Source organism: Haliotis rufescens, unplaced genomic scaffold, assembly GCF_023055435.1.
Source record: "Haliotis rufescens isolate VD_foot unplaced genomic scaffold, xgHalRufe1.0.p SCAF_4, whole genome shotgun sequence".
Taxonomy (NCBI): Eukaryota; Metazoa; Mollusca; class Gastropoda; order Lepetellida; family Haliotidae; genus Haliotis; species Haliotis rufescens.
Genome location: NW_025964112.1, coordinates 17,982,297 through 18,000,057, shown reverse-complemented (window position 1 = coordinate 18,000,057; position 17,761 = coordinate 17,982,297). Strand labels below are relative to the sequence as shown.

The 17,761-nt window shown below is 42.6% G+C and overlaps 1 protein-coding gene across 1 annotated transcript; it reads right to left on the bottom strand.

Annotated features, from left to right (window-relative positions):
* Positions 1–12,939: 12,939 nt before the first annotated feature.
* LOC125372468 (mucin-5AC-like) lies at positions 12,940–16,584 on the bottom strand. Its single transcript, XM_048382554.1, has 2 exons — positions 16,556–16,584; positions 12,940–14,206 (listed from the first exon to the last, which is right to left on the bottom strand). The coding sequence occupies exons 1-2, from the start codon at positions 16,582–16,584 to the stop codon at positions 12,940–12,942; spliced, it is 1,296 nt and encodes a 431-aa protein (XP_048238511.1).
* Between the last annotated feature and the right edge of the window lie 1,177 nt (positions 16,585–17,761).

Sequence of the window (17,761 nt, the reverse complement as noted above, 5' to 3'; positions counted from 1 at the left end):
ACATGGGTACAATGTGTGAAGCCCATTTCTGGTGTCCCCCGCCGTGATATTGCTGGAATATTGCTAAAAGCGGCGTAAAACCACACTCACTCACTCACTTACAATGAGAGACGCTTTGTAAAATATTTCCGTTAAATCAAATTGTGTCAGCTTGATGTGAGAGGAAAGCCCGAGGTGATGCAGTGATGCGGGTCTCAGGGGTTCACGAGCACAAGTATGGTGTTGACAAGCCTAGGGTGCGTCTTTGGGATTCGAACTCACGGTCATAGATTTCTGGAACTCCAATAGGACGCAACTCGCCATAACGAAATGCAGTGCCTTAGCCGACTCGACAACCCCTGTGAACAAGAGATTGGATGTACTACATAACACCATCAGGTGTCCATTTCAAAGTCTAGACACTGCACAACGGCATGACATTAAGACACGGTACCTGATTGATAAGGTTCATCAGATATTGCTAGTTGAACTTAACAATAACACCCGAATTAGTTGACTCAGCTGCCGGGCAACAGAAAATATACACCCATATTTGGTGTGGCTAAAATGAAACAAACAAGTAATGGGTATTCGATGGTGGTGTATTTGATACAGGTATATTACGATATTACATATATCATGTCAATGAGGTGAGGTGAAATTGGGTTTAACGTCGCGTCCAAGATTATTGCACTTATATAGCGACGTGCATGTACGTGTATGTGTTTGTGTGGCTGCTTGTACTAGTCCGGACTGATGCCGATTTATAGTGCTAGCCCATTGAGATACCATGCCGCAGTTTAACATGAATACCCCACTCAGACACAGTATACTGACTCCGAGCCGACCAGTACTTGTTTTAGCCCCTTAATGCCGAGCGCCAGACAGGGTAACAACAAGTACCATCTTTTAACGTCTTTTGGTATGACGCGGCCGGGGATCGAACCCCGGACCTTCCGCTGTCCGGGCGGACGCTCTACCACTAGACCACGGAGGCGGTCTCATGTCAATGAGTATCTCACAACACTTCTACTCTGCTTAGACTGAAGTATGCTTGGTACATGACATTCATTTGTCAAAGATAAAGCATGCACTCATTGTTTTCAAACATTGCGTGTGAAGCAATAAACGTGTCTTGCGCTTTCATCATTAACGATGAAAATTGTAAGGTGATTATGTGTTGAAACGTAACAATGTTCGTCATAGAATCACGAAAATCTGTCAATTTTTTATGGACAATCTTTATGAAGAAGTAAAACAGACGCGTTTGTGCACAGAGTGTACTCTGCCTACAAGACTCCTGTACTATCTGCGTTCTTTCAGTTGATGGCAAGGGGCTCTCGGGTAGCCTAGTGGTTAAAGCGTTTGCTCGTCACGCCGAACACCCGGGTTCGATTCCCGACATGGGTACAATGTGTGAAGCCCATTTCTGGTGTCCCCCGCCGTGATATTGCTTGAATATTGCTAAAAGCGGCGTAAAACCACAACCACTCACTTCAGTTGATGGCGACTACATGGTACATGCAGTTTCGCCTAATTCGAATGAGCAACTTTATTGCAATAATATCTGTATCTCGATACCGTTTTGATGAATTGTTTTTTCCAACCAGCAGTACGTGGGTACCCGGTAGGTTCGAGCTACATAATAAACATAAATTGTCAATGCAAGAGAATAACCATCCTAGATTTTCTGCCTAAACAGATCCCATTTGGCGTAAAAGGCAACATAGCTGTGTACATTATATGAATGGACCAGTGAAAAGAGTGAGCAGGTCCTGCCCTACCGGGAGCACCCGCAATTCATACAATTTGCAAAAAACATTGAGTATTTATTGCCTGACAGTCTATCATATAAGAATATCCTTTAAATTATGTGAAACAATTGTGATTCTTTTTGTCCCACAGCAGCCCCGCAGTTCGTAATTAGGCCTGTTTCTGTCTTTGACAGGACCTTATAATTAATTCTATTTGTTAACAACGAATACGAAACTGCAGATCATAATTCGTTTCGTTGGCGATAAGTGTCCAGACTGACGCTTTGAAAAGCCTAACTCAAGCATGTATCTGACGAAATATATACCCAAAATGACTACGTTTTAATGCATCGTTCTAGAACTGATCAAGTGGGTTTTTTTCAAAGGTAGCATTCAAAAGCACATTAACGCCGTTTAGGAAATTGACTCATTGAAAAGCGTAAGATAGCTGTTTATTGACTTAACTCTTTCGTATTCTATATTTTCACGTCTCTATCTTGGCAACATCTCCACTGTCATTAGCACCATTAACACCATCACCGAACTCATCAAATTACCAGGGGAGGTTTGATACCGTAATAGGCGCCACGGTGGCATTTCTGAAGGAACACTGCACAAAGAAAGAGCCATTCAATCAAGCTGGAAGAATTTGCGACTGGATTGGTACCGAAAGGTCGGTATACAGAGAGAAACCATTTGGACTTTCATAGACAAAAAAGACTTCTTCGTAGTTCATTACTGTCAATTACCTACGTCACACCAGGCGTCCATCGTTAGCGGAACAGCACGGCGTGCACGTGCTGTGACGTCATGTAATAAATTGTCGTCTGCCGAGAGGTGTCAAGTCGCTTGCGTGCTTATCTTAGATTCGGTGAACACTTTCCCACATAATGGATCGGTGTAGACGAAACGTTATGAATCAGCTTTATAAACGTCCTCTATGGGTCGTGTATCACGAAAATGAGCTTAATTGTCAATGCATGTATTGTATAAATTTTGTCATTTCATTTTCATGTTGTAACAATATCTTCTTGTTTTCCAAAAAAGTATATCTGAAAGACGAAAATAATTCTGTTTGAAGCTCCGTCGGATGAAAAGATCTTCCGTTTTGCAGAGGCTGTCCATAGTTTAGAAGAACTGCGGAAATAAGATGTTGAGAACCTGAGACAAGAGCACAGCCTTCTCATTGATCACTGTCTGCTGAGGAGATTTTTACGGGCACGCGTCTGTTTTACTTCTTCATAAAGATTGTCCATAAGAAATTGACAGATTTTCGTGATTCTATGACGAACATTGTTACGTTTCAACACATAATCACCTTACAATTTTCATCGTTAATGATGAAAGCGCAAGACACGTTTATTGCTTCACACGCAATGTTTGAAAACAATGAGTGCATGCTTTGTCTTTGACAAATGAATGTCATGTACCAATTTGCGCCAATTATCAGTTGTGTACAAGAGCATCGTCATTACGGTCTCGTTAAAACAATTAGAAGATCTACATGTTGCCTTGTTTTATGTAATCCATTTTCTTCCTTTGTTCTTCAAATTCCGCGTCGTGATTCTCTGTCATACAGTCTCACTGTGCCTAAAGGATGTTCCTTTTCGTGATCTATGAACACGTTTAATAGGTGTCGCTTCTTGAGAACTAAGTAATCCTTTAATGGATATTCCTTTTTGATGAGGGGGGCACGGGTGGCCCAGTCGTCTAAGGCGCCGCGATTCGCTGTGCAGAGTTGAGTCCCTTGGGCACGCCAGAAAGCTATGATTGTGGGGTCGAATCCCGGTTCGCGCCGATTATTAGGTTTGTCAGCACCATACCCGTGCTCGTGGGTTTCACCGAAGTGGTAAACGTCTGAGATCTGCATCACTTCGGACTTTCCTCCCACATTAAGCTGACACGCCGTGATATAACTGGAATAATGTTAAAAGCGGCGTTAAACCCATCTCACTCACTCACACCTTCTTGATGAGTATGATCACGTTGTGATTGTGCTTCTTCAACAAAAATATTCGAAAACCTTTAAAGGGTGTTCCTTTTAGAAATCGTCACGATATGGCTGAAATATTGCCGATGTAACGTTAAATATAAACTCACTCACTCCTTTTAGAATAGTTTGTAAAATATACTTGTCAGTGCAAGAGAATAGCCATTCTAGGTTATCAACCGAAACAGATTTAAGATTTAAACTCCTAATGAGTATTCTTCCTGGAGATCTATGTAAACCCGTGAGTTCCTTCTAGAGGCATATGGACATCTCTAATGTGTGTTCAATCAAGAGATATATGAATACACTTAATGGAAGTTGCTTTGAGCAAACTATATAAACCTTTAATCGGTGTTCCTTCTAGTGAACTGTGTAAACCTTTAATCTGTGTTCCTTCTAGTGAACTGTGTAAACCTTTAATCTGTGTTCCTTCTAGTGAACTGTGTAAACCTTTAATCTGTGTTCCTTCTAGTGAACTGTGTAAACCTTTAATCTGTTTTCCTTCTAGTGAACTGTGTAAACCTTTAATCTGTGTTCCTTCTAGTGAACTGTGTAAACGTTTAATCTGTGTTCCTTCTAGTGAACTGTGTAAACGTTTAATCTGTGTTCCTTCTAGTGAACTGTGTAAACCTTTAATGGGTGTTCCTTCTAGTGAACTGTGTAAACCCTAAATGTGTGCTCCTTCTAGTAAACTATGTAAACGTTTAAAGGGTACTCCTTCTAGTGAACTGTGGAAACCTTCAATGGGTGTTCCTTATACATCTCCATGTAAACCTTCAATGGGTGTTCCTTATACATCTCTTTGTAAACCTTTAAGGGGCACTCCTTATACATCTCTCTGTAAACCTTCAATGGGTGCTCCTTAAACATCTCTGTATAAACCTTCAATGGGTGTTCCTTACAAATCTCTATGTAAACCTTCAATGGGTGTTCCTTATACATCTCTATGTAAACCTTCAATGGGTGTTCCTTACAAATCTCTATGTAAACCTTCAATGGGTGTTCCTTACACATCTCTATGTAAACCTTCAATGGGTGTTCCTTACACATCTCTATGTAAACCTTCAATGGGTGTTCCTTACACATCTCTATCTAAACCTTCAATGGGTGTTCCTTACACATCTCTATGTAAACCTTCAATGGGTGTTCCTTACACATCTCCATGTAAACCTTCAATGGGTGTTCCTTACACATCTCTGTATAAACCTTCAATAGGTGCTCCTTACACATCTCTATGTAAACCTTAAAGGGGTGTTCCTACCAGAGATCTATGACAACCTTTAACGAGTGTTCCTTCTTGAGATATATGAAAACGTTTTAATAGGTGTTATTTTCAGCAAACTATGTAAACTTTTAATCGATGTTCTTTCCAGTGAACATTGTAAACCTGTAACGTGTTTACACCTTTAATGGGTGTTTCCTTTAGAGAACTATGAACACCGTTAACGGGTGTTTTTTCTTAAGAAATATGAACTCTTGTTTCTCTCAGCAAACTATGTAAACGTTTAATAGGTGCTCCTTATAGAGGACTATGTAAACCTTCAACGGGTGATCCTTCTTGAGATATATGAACACGTTTTAATAGGTGTTTCTCTCAGCAAACCTTTAATTGACTTACATGATAGTGTTCTACACACACTTGTAATGAATATTTCTTCAATCCATACAGAACGTATTTAATGGGAGTTCCCTCGAGATGTATATGCACACTTTTAATTCGTATTACATTCGTAATACAGATCTATGAACACTTTTAATGGGTGTTCCTTCTTTACATCTCGGAACTCCTTTCAATGGTGTTCGTTGTAGAGATCAATGAACACCTTAAATTGGTGTTCGTCGTAGAGATCTGTGAACACCTGTAATGAGTTCTGGAGTGCTATAAACACCTTAAGCTTTCTTTTGAATGTAAATGAACATGATTAATGGACGTATCTCATATATAAATTTTTACTTGATGTTTCTTGTTAAGGGGAGCGGTCGGGTAGCCTCGTGGTTAAAGCGCTAGCTCGTCACGCCGAAGACCCGGGTTCGATTCCCGACATGGGTACAATGTGTGAAGCCCATTTCTGGTGTCCCCCGCCGTGATATTGCTAAAAAGCGGCGTAAAACCATACTCAATCACTCACTCTTCTTAAGGTCTATGGACACCTTTGATGGAGTTTTTTCTTGTAGAGATCATTGAACGGTACTTCGACTAGATCCCACACGCACATTGCTAGGATACACATTGTCACCACAAGATACTAATTTTAGCCAGCTCATATAACAAGAACCATGATTACTGGTCACCTATTTTGTCCCGGGAAACCTAAAGGAAACCAGTATTACTGACCAATGATCGACCAGTGGTTAAAGCGTTCTCTCTTCATCGAGACATCTGTATCAACGTTGAATATTTCTTGCATTGAAAAATGACAATGCTTAGTTACTTATTAAACTACAGTACTATACCCTGTAGATTGATACAAAGTATGCACCAGCAACAGTCACCAGTGTACGTAAACCTGTCGAGTCGCCAAACCGTCTGGCGTCTGTTCATTCCCAGTGCTGCACACACCAGCTCCTCGAAAACAATATCAATCGCTGGACGTGTTCACGTGTTATCGTTTGTCACCTGAAAGGAAGGCAATTCTGTCCGGTGTTCTGTTTTAACAATACAGGATGACAGATTCAGTAGTGCGACCCCAAATCAGAAATCGATCCCTTAGATGTCAGCATTACAGTGCGGAACTTGACCAGCAGACGACAGCTGAACCAATTTCCCGCCATTTGTTCTTCTCCATCCTCCACCAACCTCGTCCTGGCCGTTATTAGCCAGTAATTGTTGTCGAGTGCGGCGCTCTCTGCTCACTCCGGTGGAGTTGATGGAAGCAAGCCGTGTTTGCCAGAGAGGACGTACGTGTCTAACGCCATTGATGCCAAATCGACACCTGCGTCTGTTCCCAAGTGCGAGTAAAGATTTAAACGCGCCTTTGAACCGTTGACGGTGTCATCTTAAATATTCTATAGGGTGGAGTATTGAGTGTTGGTTTAGATTGTCATTACTTATTCATACGTAATACAATTTAACGGGAGGTTTCTGAACGAATATATGTCGACCACGAAAGTATTTGTGTCACTGTGATGAATGTCTGCAATGGGATACACTTTACTCCAAAACAATAAACGAAAATTGTGGTACATTTGAGGCGTGATTCAATTACGTAAAAGTGAATCTCTCGCTGGTGAGAAGCATTTTCCCAAAATACACTGCTTGCTTTGAGTTAAGGTTTACGTTGTGACTGAGCCAAGATATGCCTGCTTGATGGATTCCGAATCATCAGCAATTGATGTGCTAATGTGCTTTGTCGTCCTCACAAACATAACAGCCACTTCCACTTCCATAGTCCGCCAAACGTGATATTTTTGAAGCAATCTACGAATAAAATTACTGGTACGATTCAGCAGGGAGCATGTTGTTTAGGGTTTGTTTTTTTGTCAGATCAGAGTGTTGCGTCAGATCTGTAAAATTGTACCTGCGCGTAGTTCTGTAACTGATTGTTAAAATGCACCAGATACCTTAGTGGTTGTCATTCAATATGACACAGAATAGCGTTCACAAAATATAGCACAAAGTAAAGTATTAGCTCCGACGCATGTGATGTTGATGGGTGTGATACCACAATTACTGGGTTTTGGTCTACCAGTACGACTGCCATTGAACGTACATGGAATCTTGACCGCCATTGCTTTGGATTTTCACGTTAAATATCTGCCTTTGTTCTCACTGTTACTTTATATAACTTTTCCAATAACCCCGACGACTATCTCCATCTACTATTTATGACTAACCTCCCCTTCTGTCTTCACCTCATTTGCAATTCACGTTTTCATAATTTACTACCAACCCCTTCTACTCTTCATGATTACCTATCTTCACTACCATCACCCTTCTACTATACATGAATACATATCTCCACCATCATGCCCGTCGACTATTCATGATTACCCATCTCCACTATCATGCCCGTCTACTATTCATGATTACCTATCTCCACTACCATGCCCTTCTACTATTCATGATTACCTATCTCCACAGCCATCCTCTTCTACTGTTCATGATTTCATATCTCCACTACCATGCCCTTCTGTTGTTCATGATTACCTATCTCCGCTGCCATTACCCTTCTACTATCATCCTCACGTCTTCTATGCATTATTTACCGTTTTGTATCAGCATCACCACATTTACTCGCCCTCCACTACCTTACTTCTCTTCAACCACTACTGACCACTCTTCGTCTACCGTTACTTTTGTATCCCCATTGTCTTAGTCCCATTCTTGAGGTTCGTAACTTCTGTTCTAACAAATACACCCCTCAAACTACTTGTACTTTGTAAGTTTACTTTAATAATTTGTCTTCAAGATAATCATAAATATAATTCGACCCGCTATTAGACATGTCAAACTACTCTGCATGTGTCACAGGGCCTACCCATGTTGTTTTGAATCAAATTTTCGAATATTTTCTCCTTGTTTATCCTTTCATTATGACCTTCATAATCTAATACAAGGAACAAAATAGGTGAGCTACAAAGTCTCGTTACTGCTTAACTAAGTAAGTACTTGGAAAACTTGATTTTATCCATCTGAAAAGTTTGCGATACAAAAGGGGCTTTCACACAAGCATGTCATAAAAATACCCTGCTCCTGAGCCAAATTTGATTGCATCTGTCAACAAGCTGATAAATGTGAGTGGAGCACAGCGATGGCGTTACTCCTACATTCAAGTATGTTCATGCATTTAAAGGGCACTTTGAGACACTTTAGCTCAACTAACATGTGGCAAAGGACACATTATGTTCAGCAAATTTAGTCTAATACACGTATCTGAAATTGTTATCTGTTAAATCTCTTTAGCATTTGGATCGTTGGCACGGAAGAAAGCCATGCTTGTTCAGCGTGCCCGAAATATAAAAAGGGCAGGTTTTGCCGCTATTGCAAAATCAGGCTACTTAATCAGGATCCGAGACCAGAACAGCTCTAGGCTAGAATGGAATCGGGTACTTATACGAGAAACGGGACATTATTACACGATGGTTCCAGACTAGTTATGATGATAGCTAGGTGGTATGATTAAATGGTAATTCCTCTTAGTGTTGACGACATTCCCTTAAAATGCCATCTTTGGATGTCTCCAGGGGCGGTGGTGTAGGTCAGTTGTTTATGTTTTTGTTCCTGACGCACACAGGTCGGGTTTGAGTGTAAGGCTTAAGCAATACTACATAGCTCGGTGTTCCAAGTTTTGATGCTATTAGTCAACATGTTCAAATCCGTATATTCATATATTCATCATGATAAATCACATATTGGCCATTCGAGGAGCTGTTATTGGAAAACAGATACATATAAACTAATGACCAAGCACTCTTAAATTAATACGTTCCTTGCATCTTACCGGTATATTACACTGGGATACAATTAGGTATAATAATAATAATAATAATAATAATAATAATAATAATAATAATAATAATAATCCTGAAAATCTGGAGTTCAGATCTGAACGCTCGCAATACAATCAAAGCCGCAAATACTTATGCTGTGCCCGTCCTTTCGGATTCTTTTGGTGTTGTTGATTGCACGAAACAAGAAATTCAGGGTATTGACACCCTCACACGAAGAATCATGTCAGACAATAGATCCCACCACCCTCGCTCTTCCCTCAATCGCTTATATTTACCAATTATGGTTTGATTAATGTGGAGGCTCTTCATGATAGAATTGTTTTGGGCACTTTTGCACACATTTATTTGTCTGAAGATCCTCTTATGAAGCATGTCAAGAATCATGATGAAAACAAGGCATTCCACAGTTTTCTAAAACGAACCAAGTATGTGGGACATAATCTCAATGTCGGTGTTGATTTTGTTAAAGGTTCTGTACTGCTGGACGGTACAGAAATGAGTGTCAACCAAGCGAAGTGCCATATCAAATCGGCCCAGTTTTTAAAGGAGAGGCTATCTGAACGACCACTGCATCGAGTTTATTTGCAGTGTGTTGAAAAGATCAGCAATCCTGCAGTGTCCTTCGCTTGGATGAATTCGGCTGGCCTGAAAAGTGAAACAGAAGGCTTTCTGTTTGCTGCTCAGGACCACTCACTTCCCACTCGAAACCGTCAATGTGTCATTTTGCATCAAAATGTTAATATGAAATGTAGATTATATAATGAATTTGATGAGACGGTCAAACACATTGTCAGTGGATGCCCAGCTTTGGCACAAACACAGTATCTTAAACGACATGATGGGGTAGCTCGATCATTTTATTACCGTCTTCGCCTTGCTTGTGGTTTTGACACTGAGATCCATCCATATTACGACCCTAAATATGTAGAGGGCGTCAAATGGAAAATGATGAATTCAAAATTCTTTAGAATAGGCCAATTTACAGCCTCAAACGTATCCAGGCCAACGAACCTGATCTTGTCCTTTTTGATAAATCCAATGAAATCATTTATATCATTGAATGTTCTGTCCCCTTTGGCACTACTGTGATTGACAAGATTGAGGAAAAACATGGCAAATATGCGGACCTCGCTTTCGAAATGTCACGCTTGCATCCCAAGTACCAAGTTTTCCTACTCCCCATTGTTCTCGGTACCTTAGGTTTGGTACCTCCCAATCTGTTGACTGACATTTGGAGAGTACCCGGGTTTGCTACCAGGAATACAGCCCTTCCGACTATATGATTAATGCAGAAGGCTTCAGTGTTGGGGAGTCTTCACATTCTCTGAAATGTTCTTGGTGGGTTTGACTAGGCAGCGCTTCCTGGGAGAAGTCCCATTCGCTGTCTGGGCTGCGTGTAGAGGGGCAAGGGCCCTGAGCTGATGATGAGCCTAACCATCCTGACTGTGCCAGGATCACCCAAACCCTCTTAGCTGCAATTTTTATTTTAATCTGTACATGATAATAATAACAAAAATAGCCGTAGTAGCCCCTTCATATTTCTGTGCAGATTTAGGCGTCCCAGACATCTATGTTCGAATCCCAGAAACGCCCGATTGTTTCTGGGTTGATTTCCTGTGCTCACGAGTTTCACCCAAGTTGTGAACGTTTGAGATCTGCATCATGTCGGGCTTCGTCCCCAGTCAGCGAACACGCCGTTATGTAACTGAAAGCCGTGTTAAATCCTGTAGCCAAGAAGGAGGTCACACCGCTGCCAACAAAGCCTCATCAACTTGTGAAGAGAGAATACTGAATTTCTTCCTTCTGGCATTGAACGACAAAGCCATCAGCACGGCAGGAAATGAAACCTTTTTCGCGTGACAGGCTTTACTAATGTAATGTTCCAAGCATAGTAAGTGGACGGCAAAAGTGAAACAAAAGAGATGTGTCGGCAACGGCGGCACAAAATGAGAACCATCATACAATCCCAAACACCTGTCTCTGTATGAATGCCTAGTGTCTATGCTGAAGTTTTTTCGAGTGTGTATTTGAAACTTCACATTATACACGTAAGTATTTGCTTTTTCATTCTTTAACATCTCAACCGGTGCCGTTTTTGTGTTTAGTATCTATGCATGTCTCTCAGGAATGATCATCTAGTAATATGCATATTATCAATATCACCTAATCGTTTCTATTTTTGATGAGTATATTTATGTTGACACTTATGGTTTTCCTTTGGCCCTATGTGTTTCTGGTCGTCCTTACTGCCCTGGTGTTCCAAGTGTTTGGTGTTCCCTATGTTCTATGTTCCTGTGATGTCTGTTGTGACGGTGGTGCTGGTATTTCTGTGATGTCTGTTGTGACGGCGGTGCTGGTATTTCTGTGATGTCTGTTGTGACAGTGACGCTGGTATTTCTTTGATGACTGTTGTGACAGTGACGCTGGTGTTCCTGTGATGTCTGTTGTGACGGTGGTGCTGGTGTTCCTGTGATGTCTGTTGTGACGGTGCTGGTGTTCCTGTGATGTCTGTTGTGACGGTGAGGCTGGTGTTCCTGTGATGTCTGTTGTGACGGTGTTGCTGGTGTTCCTGTGATGTCTGTTGTGACGGTGTTGCTGGTATTCCTGTGATGTCTGTTGTGACGGTGCTGGTGTTCCTGTGATGTCTGTTGTGACGGTGAGGCTGGTGTTCCTGTGATGTCTGTTGTGACAGTGAGGCTGGTGTTCCTGTGATGTCTGTTGTGACGGTGTTGCTGGTGTTCCTGTGATGTCTGTTGTGACGGTGTTGCTGGTGTTCCTGTGATGTCTGTTGTGACAGTGAGGCTGGTATTTCTGTGATGTCTGTTATGACAGTGAGGCTGGTATTTCTGTTATGTCTGTTGTGACGGTGTTGCTGGTGTTCCTGTGATGTCTGTTGTGACGGTGTTGCTGGTGTTCCTGTGATGTCTGTTGTGACAGTGAGGCTGGTATTTCTGTGATGTCTGTTATGACAGTGAGGCTGGTGTTCCTGTGATGTCTGTTGTGACGGTGTTGCTGGTGTTCCTGTGATGTCTGTTGTGACAGTGAGGCTGGTGTTCCTGTGATGTCTGTTGTGACGGTGTTGCTGGTGTTCCTGTGATGTCTATTGTGACGGTGGTGCTGGTGTTCCTGTGATGTCTGTTGTGACAGTGAGGGTGGTGTTTTCGTGATGTCTGTTGTGACAGTGAGGCTGGTATTTCTGTGATGTCTGTTGTGACGGTGTTGCTGGTGTTCCTGTGATGTCTGTTGTGACGGTGTTGCTGGTGTTCCTGTGATGTCTGTTGTGACAGTGAGGCTGGTATTTTCGTGATGTCTGTTATGACAGTGAGGCTGGTATTTCTGTGATGTCTGTTATGACAGTGAGGCTGGTATTTCTGTTATGTCTGTTGTGACGGTGTTGCTGGTGTTCCTGTGATGTCTGTTGTGACGGTGTTCCTGGTGTTCCTGTGATGTATGTTGTGACGGCGGTGCTGGTGTTCCTGGGATGTCTGTTGTGACGCTGGTGCTGGTGTTCCTGTGATGTCTGTTGTGACGGTGCTGGTGTTCCTGTGATGTCTGTTGTGACAGTGAGGCTGGTATTTTCGTGATGTCTGTTGTGACAGTGAGGCTGGTATTTCTGTGATGTCTGTTATGACAGTGAGGCTGGTATTTCTGTGATGTCTGTTGTGACGGTGTTGCTGGTGTTCCTGTGATGTCTGTTGTGACGGTGTTGCTGGTGTTCCTGTGATGTCTGTTGTGACAGTGAGGCTGGTATTTTCGTGATGTCTGTTATGACAGTGAGGCTGGTATTTCTGTGATGTCTGTTATGACAGTGAGGCTGGTATTTCTGTTATGTCTGTTGTGACGGTGTTGCTGGTGTTCCTGTGATGTCTGTTGTGACGGTGTTCCTGGTGTTCCTGTGATGTATGTTGTGACGGCGGTGCTGGTGTTCCTGGGAAGTCTGTTGTGACGGTGGTGCTGGTGTTCCTGTGATGTCTGTTGTGACGGTGTTGCTGGTGTTCCTGTGATGTCTGTTGTGACGGTGAGGCTGTTTTTTCCTGTGATGTCTGTTGTGACGGTGTTGCTGGTGATCCTGTGATGTCTGTTGTGGCGGTGCTGGTGTTCCTGTGATGTCTGTTGTGACGGTGGTGCTGGTGTTCCTGTGATGTCAGTTGTGGCGGTGCTGGTGTTCCTGTGATGTCTGTTGTAACCGTGCTGGTGTTCCTGTGTTGTCTGTTGTGACGGTGGTGCTGGTGTTCCTGTGATGTCTGTTGTGACGGTGGTGCTGGTGTTCCTGTGATGTCTGTTGTGACGGTGTTGGTGTTCCTGTGATGTCTGTTGTGACGGTGTTGCTGGTGTTCCTGTGATGTCTGTTGTGACGGTGAGGCTGTTTTTTCCTGTGATGTCTGTTGTGACGGTGTTGCTGGTGATCCTGTGATGTCTGTTGTGGCGGTGCTGGTGTTCCTGTGATGTCTGTTGTGACGGTGGTGCTGGTGTTCCTGTGATGTCAGTTGTGGCGGTGCTGGTGTTCCTGTGATGTCTGTTGTAACCGTGCTGGTGTTCCTGTGTTGTCTGTTGTGACGGTGGTGCTGGTGTTCCTGTGATGTCTGTTGTGACGGTGGTGCTGGTGTTCCTGTGATGTCTGTTGTGACGGTGTTGGTGTTCCTGTGATGTCTGTTGTGACAGTGAGGCTGGTGTTCCTGTGATGTCTGTTGTAACGGTGGTGCTGGTGTTCCTGTGATGTCTGTTGTGACGGTGTTGCTGGTGTTCCTGTGATGTCTGTTGTGACGGTGTTGCTGGTGTTCCTGTGATGTCTGTTGTGACGATGTTGCTGGTGTTCCTGTGATGTCTGTTGTGACGGTGTTGCTGGTGTTCCTGTGATGTCTGTTGTGACAGTGGGGCTGGTATTTCTGTGATGTCTATTGTGACGGTGTTGCTGGTATTCCTGTGATGTCTGTTGTGACGGTGCTGGTGTTCCTGTGATGTCTGTTGTGACGGTGAGGCTGGTGTTCCTGTGATGTCTGTTGTGACGGTGAAGCTGGTGTTCCTGTGATGTCTGTTGTGAGGGTGGTGCTGGTGTTCTTGTGATGTCTATTGTGACGGTGGTGCTGGTGTTCCTGTGATGTCTGTTGTGACGATGGTGCTCGTGTTCCTGTGATGCCTGTTGGGACGTCGCTGCTGGTGATCAATTGATGATAAAATCCTTTCTGTCCATGATTTCCCATGACAGGTACATATGAGGACTGAACACGTCAATCTATTTCCCAAAAGGGTGTCTCTTTAACTTACCCAACAAAGACCTTTAAACGCAGAAAACGTGTTTTATAATTTGAAAGCTGATGCATATACGATCAAAGCTGATGTATGCCGCGGATGATATATTATTTCATTTGAAAAATAATTCCAGAACCAGAATCAAAATCGTATCACGGACGATCGCAGAATGGAAAAAAAACAAATTGAAAACCGTGGAAGCAAAACAAATTAAATGTATGTCCTCACATCACCAACTTTCAATGGAAAGGATGACGCAAATGCTTTTTAACCACCAGGATTATATAACCGGCGATGCTTCGCCATGTAATGTGAATATTCAGTGAAGCGGTGATTTTGCATATTTTTTGTTATGTGTTTTTCAAAGCTTTTCTCTTCATGTTAGCTTCGGGTTTAAATGCATTAAGCAACAATTGTGCGTCGCAATCATACTTAAGCGACCTCTATTATCGTGAACTCGGATGATGATGATGATGATGATGATGATGAAAATGTAGATTATGTAATGCATTTAATGAGACTGTCCAGCACATTGTGAGTGGATGTCCAGCTGTGGCACAGGCACAGTATCTTAAGCGACATGATGGTGTGGTTCGATCATTTTATTAATACCGTCTTCGCAATGCTTGTAGTTTTGATACAGAGGTCCATCCATGGTACGACTCCTGAAGATGTAGAGGGCGTTAAATGGAAAATGATAAATGCAAAATTCTTTGGAATGGGTCCGTTTACAGACGTATCCAGGCCAACGAACCTTATCTTGTCCTTTTTGATAAATCCAATGAAATCATTTATATCATTGAATTTTCTGTCCCTTTTGACACTGGTGTGGTTGAAAGGATTGAGGAAAAACATGACATATATGCAGACCTCGCTATCGAAATGTCACGCTTGCATCCCAAGTACCAAGTTGTCCGACTCCCCATCGTTCTTGATGCCTTAGGTTTGGTACCTCCCAATCTATTGACTGACATTTGGAGAGTATCCGAATTTGGTACCAGGAATACAGCCCTTCTGACACTCTTCACATTCTCTGAAAAGTTCTGGGTGGGTTTGACTAGGCAGCGCTTCCTGGGAGAAGTCCTATTCGCTGTCCGGGCTGCGTGTAGAGGGGGGCAAGGGCCCTGAGCTGATTATGAGCCTAACCTGCCTGACTGTGCCAGGATCACACAAACCCTCTTTGCTGCATTTTATGTTTTAATCTGTACATCATTAAAATAATGTTTTTCCAACCATGTTGACTACACAGCCAGGACACCGGTGGTGAGAGTGACTAACTGTGGGAGACACAGGTAAATACATTACAAATATATGGAGAAGAATTACTACGTCTGTGGTTGTCCGTGAATATGAATAAATCTGATAATTGTCTGATATTTCAAAGTTTCCCCACAACTAAAGTTTGCAAAAAAGGACCTTTGCCGTCCTTGTCCTCTGAATTGTGTTTTTGCAAATGAATTACGTGATAATGACCTGGAAAATAAAACCTTAAAAAAATCTTTAATATCTTGAGATAACCTCTGTTGGCTTTGAAGGCACAACATAATCTCTAAACACACAAGTATCATGCTACGGTTTGACATTATTTGTTTACAGCGCCCTCTGATGGCAAATTAGTCTCGGTAAAGGGCGCTAATCGGATTGTCTTGTACGGTAATGTCATTTCGATGCAAAGCCGAATGTTGATGAGACCCGCCTGTCACATAAAAGCTTGCAAGACCTATTATATACTGTTCAGCAAATTCGCCATGTGCTCGGAGACACCATACGCTTAGAAGACTACACTTTACTGGAGGCAAGATTCGGACTTACACACTGGTGACCAGTGATATCCGCCCTCGCATCACAGACAGTAACCACACCGACTGAATGTTTATGCATGGACTTACGTATGTACACATATTATCTATGTTAGGCTATTTATTTGTCGATTTGACTGGAGTTTGGTTGCAAGTAAGAAACCATTACTTTCTGTGGTTTTACACACAATTAATGCAATAATTGAGGAGTGAATACTTCTTGTCTGAGCTAATTATCCAGCTGGCTTCCGTGTGTCGATTCCCATTTCCATTGCTATTTCCTATCAGTGCTAATTACCCCCTGCCCCCTGCTAATTACCCCTCACGCTTACCCATTGTCAATTGGCTTCCAGTTGTCCATCGCTATCATCTATCAGCGCTAATTAACTGTTAAGTGTTGTCTTCCATTTGTCCATTTCTAATCACCCATCAGCGCCAATTAACTTCTGGCTTCCCTTGTTAAGTTTCCACCTTTGTTCTGTTATTGCTGTTGTTGCTCTAACAGGTCCATATAATGTTCTCCGCTTCATAGCATTTATTCACATGGTGAAGGAGTAAGAATCTCCTCCCCAACCCCATCGGCATCTATTCCAAATCTCAAAATTCCCAAATTCTATATAAGCAACCCCTAAACCCCCCTCTTGGGTTGCACAGACAACTTCGCCCCTTTCGGAAACACATTAAATGGCCTGGCCGGGCCCGTGTGCGAAATACGCATCAGTCGGAAAGCGCACGTTAAATCTCCAAAGTAAGTAAGTAAGTAAGAATATTCTCCGAATCGTTGTGTTGCTCATAATAAAGAAGTAGACATCCATAAATACTCTTCCTTGTGAATACTTCTCGATTGGAGGCTGGGTCATATTCATGTGGAACAGGAATAGTGTAAACATTTCAACTTTTAATCTACACGTGGAATGTCTTTGGTAGACCTGATGTGCAGGATCACTTCCAGGATCACTGATCAGATACGGGCAGATTCGAGGATTCGAGGCAGGATGGGTCACCGGGACATTGTACTGGAACCGACTACAATGATGATCGGGTGGCTCCGATGTACGAAATGACTGATTGTTTGTCACTGTGCCCCGACGGCGAGGTTCGCATCTGATGCTTTGGTCTGGTCTGATCCAGATATTCGTGATACAGATGGGATATTCCTGACTCTCCTGTGAGTGGTTCTTTTTGTTACTACATTCATGTCCCTGTCTTGATTTGTGCTGGATCTGCTTTAATGATTGCCATTCTTTTGTATCACAATGATTGTATCACAATCGATTGGTAGGTTTCAACACAGTTAATGCCCCTGAGTCAATTTTTGGTCATCATTTGGGTCATCGGTAGTCCAATAAAATCCTCAACAATGTTCTCCAACTAATACACTCTATACAACAGCGCCCATCAAGCTGCAAGCACCGCGATATTTACACAGACGTCTGTCTGTGCCGTGGAGTTGTGGGCCTTTAGTGAAAGGGAAATGTGCCGTTTGTGTGGGTTTTTCTATTTATGCACATGTACGCTGTTCCCGGGACTCAGTTATT

Excerpts from the sequence above, each read along its gene's own strand:
- LOC125372468 (XM_048382554.1), bottom strand. The coding sequence starts at position 16,584 with ATGGACAACTGGAAGCCAATTGACAATGG. Across the intron at positions 14,207-16,555 it reads TGGAAGCCAATTGACAATGG|ACATCACAGGAACACCAGCT; the intron begins GTAAGCGTGAGG and ends CCCTCACAACAG.